The 7,673-nt window shown below is 38.9% G+C and overlaps 1 protein-coding gene and 1 pseudogene across 1 annotated transcript; one reads left to right on the top strand and one right to left on the bottom strand.

Annotated features, from left to right (window-relative positions):
* Nucleotides 1-466: 466 nt before the first annotated feature.
* On the top strand, nt 467-6,910 carry LOC149012342 (acetylornithine deacetylase-like). The gene is made up of 10 exons (XM_089159733.1): nt 467-951; nt 1,220-1,464; nt 1,568-1,676; nt 3,423-3,561; nt 3,720-3,777; nt 3,863-3,880; nt 3,984-4,106; nt 4,296-4,452; nt 4,538-4,571; nt 6,258-6,910. Exons 1-10 carry the CDS (start codon nt 628-630, stop codon nt 6,368-6,370), a joined length of 1,320 nt encoding a protein of 439 aa, XP_089015859.1. The 5' UTR covers nt 467-627; the 3' UTR covers nt 6,371-6,910.
* On the bottom strand, nt 6,687-7,220 carry LOC149012341 (DNA damage-repair/toleration protein DRT102 pseudogene; annotated as a pseudogene).
* Nucleotides 7,221-7,673: the final 453 nt, after the last annotated feature.

Raw genomic sequence — 7,673 nt, 5'->3', positions numbered from 1 at the left:
AATTCATACTGTTGAATTCAATGGTAATTATATGATGGAATGACTCAGTTTTATTCATACTAAGTTTCATAATTACAAGAAAATGTATATTATAGATATTCTTTTTTTTTTTTGGTAAACCATAGATATTCTATAGACCACTTTAACTTGATGTATTTGGAACACAATGAACAAATTTATATTTGACGGATGCAACTATGTGCTAATTCTTCTATACTAAATTTAGGTTTATTAACAGTTATCTAATACTGCTGTAGACACTATTGATCATGGAGCAAAGCTCTTTGCTCTCTTTAGATTTTGGTGGTTTGTGCCACTCTGGTTTCTTTTTGTAAATAATGACTATAACTCCAACTTTGTGATGTGTGCTATGCTAATATAAGGTGGTTAGCTTTTGGAGGAAAAAAAAAAAAAAAAAAAAAATTGCACCGACTTAAGCGGGGAATAATATTATTTGATTACGCAGACATGCAGGTGATCCTGGTTCAAAATTGCCAACCATAGCAGACGCTTCGGGAACTGTGTTGCTATCTTCCTTATCACGTGACCATTTCAGGCTTTTCGATCATTTCGATCTGAATTTCTAAACGAAGCTCATCCAAACTTGAGATTAAGAAATCTTCGATAATGGGTGCTGTGAAAGAACAGCTGGGTCACCTCGACAGAGATTCCTTCGTCTCTCTCCTCTCTAAGCTTATAGGAGAATCAAAATATGTTCAGAACAATCCACCGGAGCTGATTCCTGAAGAAGACAGAGTAGCTAGGCATGTCTTGAACGATCTTCTCCCTTACAGCACCACCACCGGTAATGGACCCTTGATTGTGAATCATGTCACTTATGTTCAGGGTAGAGGAAACCTTATTATCGAGTACCCTGGAACGGTTCCAGGCAATATCTTGTCCTTCGTCGGCTGTCATATGGACGTCGTCACTGCTAATCCTGATGAATGGGTAATGATTTCTTCTGGATTTTTGTTTAATCCCTTATTGAGAGTTCGGATTTCACTTTCTAATCAGTTTCGTGCTTAGTTTGCCTACGCAGCTCTATCTTATGATATTTAAGATTTCATATGTTGGTTCAAAAGGAGATCGAGATGTCTCTATTTTCTTCTTATTGGGGTTTGGGGGAAATGAAGTGCTCTAGAATTAAATAAGGGAGTTCAATTAATTCGAGAGGGCAGATTGAAATACCTCGTGTCAAAATGTGATTATGTTTCAGGATTTTGATCCTTTCTCTTTGAGTATTGATGGAGACAAGCTTCGTGGCCGTGGAACAACTGATTGTTTGGGTCATGTCGCTTTGGTGACTGAACTAATGCGGATGTTGGGGAAGACAAAACCAAAGTTGAAGTCCACAGTGGTTGCAGTCTTTATAGCTAATGAAGAGAATTCGTCAATTTTGGGGGTTGGCGTGGATGAGCTTGTGAAACACGGGTTACTTAATAAGCTCAAACAAGGGCCTCTGTGAGTAACAAAAAATTTCTCATGGAACTCTAATTTCATCAATTTCAATGTTAATATTTTTTCTGAATTGATTTCCATTTGTGGCTGTTTATGGTGTACATAGGTATTGGATTGACACTGCTGACAAACAACCTTGTATTGGCACTGGAGGTATGATAGCTTGGACACTTAAAACAACTGGAAAGCTTTTCCATAGTGGCCTAGCTCACAAGGTATGCTCACTCTACTTCTTTCAAAGCATTTACCAACTCTCTTTTTTTCTGGGTGGGTCTTGACAAGAAGTAACAGACAACTGAAAGAATCTACATTGAATGCTTTTCCAAAGAACAAAAGGGCCTGACCAACCTGCTTGGCCTGCATTTTTGTTTTTGTTTTTGTGTGTGTGTGTGTTGGGGGGGGGGGGGGAGGTTGTTTGAGGGGGCACTTTTCTCCCTTTTTTTATTGGGTAAGTAAAACTTATTTACACAAAAGAACCAGGATGGAGTTCTTATGTCCTATAATGTTATCACATAACATGTGCTTGAGAGATCCAGAGCCTAGATGCATCTAATTTACTGCTACTGTTATGCAGTCCGAACTTGTAATCATGTTCTATTGTTGGAGTTGATTTCCTTCACAGTAAGTATGGCTATCAGTATCCCAACAGAACTAGGAGGGGAAATTGTTTGGGTTAGTGTGAAGATTGAAAGCCATTACTTGGAATATTTGTACCATAAAAGAAAAAGGAAAAAGAAACCTGCTTGTTTTGAATTTTAGTTCCAAAAAGATGATGGAGAAGTTAGCCAGTTTCTTTCAAATATAGAAACGATCCTCTAGTATCAAAGAAGGATAAGACAGATTTCTTTTTCTTCTTATGGAATTCAGCATACCTTTTATTGGTTTGAAGTTGAAGGTAGACATTAATTGGTGCAACAGTAATGGCTGCTTTATTGGGATGAAGTGGTCACGGCTCTGAGTCTGGATACAACCTCTTAACAAAAAAGGGTGAGGCCTTACACATAATGACCCTTTATAGAGCTCCCAGTTCCAGAGCTGTGTGCACTCAATAAGGCCTTTTTGTTTGAATCTGTTTCTGGAGTTTCCATTATATATTAAAGCTACTTGTACGTAGATTTCAGTGGTTCAGGCTCAGTAGATAGCAGTTGACTCCATCTCCATATAAGAAATTAAGAATTATCTTTTAAGGACCAAGGTTTCCTCAGTGGTCCACTCAAGATTATCTAAATGTCCCAAAGACACCATTTGGCAGACAAATGGGACCCAAATTTTGTGAACAGGTGGTACCAGGCTCCCTTGCCTACATGAAAAGTCTCAGCTCATAAGGAATGCATTATGTGGCAAATTAATGAACATATACAGATAAAAGAAGGGGTGGTGGGTATAGATGAACCTCTGAAAAATACGAGGATACATGGGCATAGATGCAAGTGTATTTGATTAAATTGAGTCCTTCATTTGACATATGGCTAATCAGTAAGGTGTGCAGGTGTAGCCAGCTGTTCACATGGCTCGAAGTGATGCATTGTTCTTTTTTTCCCTTTTTTGGTAAGAAATGCACTCTTCAGATTAGCATATCTGAACTGGGCCATGAAACAGACCTTTCCCATATTTTTAGATATATTCTTACACACAGAATTCTCGGTACTGTGGGAAAGTAGGGAGCACTCTCTCTTCCCTTTGGGGGGGGGGGGGGGGAGGGTGATTTTGTTGGGTTTCCACCATCTATGAAAAAATTAAGTCCAAGGGTTGTGGCCTTCTTTTTGTAATAAGATGACCTTCCAATGTGTTGCCGTTTGGAGGAATGGAGTCAGGTAGTACTTCAGCAGTTAAAGTGGAATGAGGTAATACCTGTGAGGAAAATATTTAATTTCTTAGACAGCTAACATGGAAATTAAAACAAAATATGTTGCATCTAATATTTCTTTGTTAGTTACTAAAATGTTTTCCATGTTACATAGGCTATTAACCCCATGGAATTATCCATGGAAGCACTTAAAGAGATTCAACAGCGATTCTACAGAGATTTCCCTCCCCATCCTAAGGAACAGGTCTACAAGTTTGCAACCCCATCAACTATGAAACCATCCCAATGGAGTTGTAAGTTATCTGCTAATTACTCAATCTTGTGTATGCTAGCATCATGTAGCCATTATTGATAAATAACAACCTAAAATAGTATTGCTGGAAGGAAGAGAACAGAAATATTATAAGCCATTTTATACTGCAGTCATTCATTTTAGTTTGATGTATCCCAGATCCAGGAGGTGGAATCAATCAGATCCCCTATGAATGTACTATCTCAGGAGATGTCAGGTTTATCTTCTTCCTGTATCTATGAATATTTTTTTATTGCACCAAAGTAATTCTCAGAACTGACTTCATGCCTTTGGTATTGCAGGTTGACTCCTTTCTACAGGTAAGTGCATTACATATTCTTCTGGCTCCTGTCCCTCTTTTGTGAGAACCAAGGGGAGAGAGACGGGTCTGATTTTATTCATTGCCTGTTTATTCCTTTACAGTGCGACAGATGTAAAGAAGAAGTTACTGGAATATGTAGATGATATCAATGCTAACATAGAGAAGCTAGACACACGAGGTCCAGTTTCAAAATATGTTATCTCAGAAGAAAATCTTAAGGGAAGGTTTGTGTACCTACATCCTTTGCATTAACTTAACCTGCTTATCTAATCATGGAATTCAGCAGTATATATTGTTTTCTTTCCAAAATGCATCTGGGAATGACTGGTGGAGCATATTATTGTTAATCTGGCCCTACCCATTTCCCCCATTTTTAATTATAATATTGTATGAATGTTTCGGTCTCTCTGCAGGGTTGCAATCAGTTTTGGTGAAGATATGATGTCTGGAGTTGCTTGCGATCTTGATTCTCGTGGTTTCCATGTGTTGTGTAAAGCAACTGAAGAAGTGGTTGGCCATGTAAAACCTTACTCGATCACTGGGAGTTTGCCTTTGATTCGAGAATTGCAGGTTTGTCTTGATCTTTAATATGTTAGATGCCTTCTGGGCAACTTGTCAATTAAAGTGACTAACCCTTTGTTTTCTGGAAATCCAGGATGAAGGTTTTGATGTTCAAACTTCAGGATACGGTACGTTATTCTTACTGTTTTATTCTGAGAAATGGAATCAGAATTTTTCTGTGCTAAATTACCAAATAAATGTGGAAAAAGTGAAATTCAGATGCTAAAACACTACTCTGCTAGGCTGATTTAGATATATTTCCAAATGGAACTTAGAATAAGTATCAATATTGGAAGAATCTTAGGAGTTACATTGTTGGAGAGGATATGGTTTTTTACGGTATTGGATTTTTGTTTTTTTGGTTAAGGTTCATTCTGTTTGCTGCTAGAGTTTAGCAAGGATATATATTATAATAATTTAAGGCATGTACAAGATTAATATCCAGGCAGGGAAAAGCCTACAAATTTGGTTTTACCCCCACCTTTGGCATTGCCATCAGTAGAGGGAACCAAACAAGTTGTTGGCCTTACCAATTGAGCAACCTTGCTCTAGTATAATATTCTGGGATTAAATTTAAGTTTTAAACACAACTTTAATTAAATTATATTAAACTAAACCTGAACCCAATAAGGACTCATTATTTTGTAACCAAGCCCGCCCTTGGGGTTGAAAAAATCGGGCTGGGATCACGCCAGGCTTAGGGTGGATTTGGGCTGGGCCAGGTCAACAGGATTTTATTAACACCCCTAATTAAGGATACACTTTTGGCATAGCCATCAGCAGGACCCTCAAGACAAAAAAGACAGACTAGGATATTGTCTATATGAGATTAAAAACCTCATTGTTCAAATCTAAACCTTTCCCATTCCATCGAGTTCCAAATTGATATCATGGCTGTGGTTGGTTAGATTGTTTAGTAAATATTTTCCTTCACTTATTTTTCTTTAGGGATAATTTTAAGGAAATTTTCAGTCCCACTCTCTGAGTTACCCCTAATATTAATGCCACCCCAACGGTTAGAGGATCCGGACTCACTTTTGATTTCCATATGACTAGCCATGTTGCTGACCTAGGGCCATATAGGAAAGTCTCTTTGTGCATTTGTCAAGTGTTCACTTGCTGGTTGACATTTGGTCATGGGTTCAAGTCCTCCGAACAGTTTTCCTAGAGATAGATAAGGCTGCACATAGTTGACCCTGCCTAGACACTGCTAATTGTGGGAGCCCTGTGCACCAGATATGCCTCATAGAAAAGTCTCTTCAAATGAGCTGTATGGGGAAGAAGTCCCTATATAAAAAGTCCACTTAATTTTGGATCTCTGATGTTTGAATTATAAACCGTCTGCTGCATCAAGGGACTAATTTATTGGAACGTGAATTGTTCCAAAACTGAAAAAAAATTAATATGTTATTGTCTGCTGAGTTCCAAACTTTAGTGTGCTGATTTGGCTTTTGTCTTTCTGATACTTGCATATTGATTTTTTTTTCCTTTCCTTTTTTTAGTTCTTTAAGTTTTCCAAACTCACCACTAATCAATCAAGGGCAACAAGCTAAATTTGTGTCATTACCTGATACAATTGGTGTATGACATCCTATACTCTGTAATTCATCTTTATCGATGCTCCTTTCCCACCATAAGGTGGGATAACAAGTTGTATGGTTTCGAAGGTACCAATTTGATCTTGAATCATCGGAGGAATATAACTATTCATGCTGACCAAGGAAACGTAGATGTTCTTAACAAAGAAAACAGGCTTTAAAGTCAGTCATCCAAGTATATGCTTAGTTATGTTTTCTACCTGTTTTGTGTATCAGGCTTGATGGCTACATACCATGCAAAGAACGAGTACTGTCTCCTGTCTGATATGTGCCAAGGCTTTGATGTGTTTGTGAACATCATCTCCCAATTAGAAGATGCCTCAAACTAGAAGCATGTCCACAACTCTAATGGTTCCCTCTGCAATTGCATTTTAGAACCCTTGTAACTTTGTTGAATAAGATAATAAGATGGAGTCTCTTTTTGTTTTGATTCCTCATATTTCTGGATCCCGTTAAGTTCTAACCAATTTTGAAATCCACTAACATTTTAAATATAAGATAAAAGTGCTTGCATATGGTTGGGGATGATTTTCTCAAACACAAGCCAATTTCAATATGAAATTATTATTAACAGGAAGGGAAGTAGGCAACGAAAAGCACCATCACAAATGCCCAGATTCATATATAGAAGGGCTAAGAAACAAATCACAATGAAGTTCCGATCTTTGACATCTCTGGAATGGATTGGTCGAAGAAGATTTCCATTTCTTTGGGCCATGGTTTGTTGCCGGAAGCAGGGCAAGGACCTTTGAAGGGAGTATCAACCCAAGCGTTGAGGATTTCTATGCCAGTCTCAGGGGAGGTGTACGAGCCAGAGACAGCAAGAACGTTGCAGTTGCTGATGGATCGAACGTTGCTAGCTTCGTCGGGTGTTAAACATGTGGCAGCATAAACGCCGGGAAATTTGTTGGCAAAGATGGCTACGCCAACACCGGTGCCACAAGCGACGAGGCCACGGGTTTCGAAGGTAGCAGTGCCATCAGAGGTTGCAGCTTTGCTGACACGACGGCCAACTTCTTCACCAATTGAGTAGTATTTGTTGGAGCCAGTGCTGATGTCTTCAACTTCAATGTTGAGTGAACGGAGGTGGGCAACGAGGGCGTCTTTGAGGTTGCAAGCTGTGTCACCAGCAGCACCGGCAATGATCTTGAGAGGGCGGCGGGTGCTAGCTTGTGCCATGGATGGTTGTGGGTGTGGATACTGCAGAGAAGGTCGCAGGAGAAAGTAGAGAGGCAATGGGTTGTGGGAGAATGGAGATGAAATGACACTGAAATAGGCGAGGAGAAAGCGTTGGTTGATATTGCCATTTTAATGCAACAAGGCAGCATGAAGGTGGGCGTGATGGTGAAGATGAGCATGAAGGTGGCCAGACCAGGTTTGGAGCAAGAAAGCAAGGCTGATGATCGTCTGTTGATTTTCAGGTTGGAATCAGTTCAGTTGAAGGTGATGTCTTGGAATGGTGTTATCCCAAGATATTAGCACTATATATTTAAAATAAATCAAAATATCAATTCGACCCTTAACAATGGTAGTGGTTTTTTTTTTTTTTTTTTTGATATCTTAGGTTCATCTGGTTCAGCTTGCATGTTCATCCATTACCCATGACCTCTCTATTAAAAAGTATGGATATAA

Source organism: Hakea prostrata, chromosome 6 (assembly GCF_041222555.1).
Source record: "Hakea prostrata isolate BN-2017 chromosome 6, UWA_Hpros_2, whole genome shotgun sequence".
Classification (NCBI taxonomy): domain Eukaryota; kingdom Viridiplantae; phylum Streptophyta; class Magnoliopsida; order Proteales; family Proteaceae; genus Hakea; species Hakea prostrata.
This window is presented reverse-complemented; position numbering and strand designations above follow the sequence as displayed.

Excerpts from the sequence above, each read along its gene's own strand:
- LOC149012342 (XM_089159733.1), top strand. The coding sequence starts at position 628 with ATGGGTGCTGTGAAAGAACAGCTGGGTCACCTCGACAGAGATTCCTTC. Across the intron at positions 952-1,219 it reads CTGCTAATCCTGATGAATGG|GATTTTGATCCTTTCTCTTT; the intron begins GTAATGATTTCT and ends ATTATGTTTCAG. Across the intron at positions 1,465-1,567 it reads AAGCTCAAACAAGGGCCTCT|GTATTGGATTGACACTGCTG; the intron begins GTGAGTAACAAA and ends TGGTGTACATAG.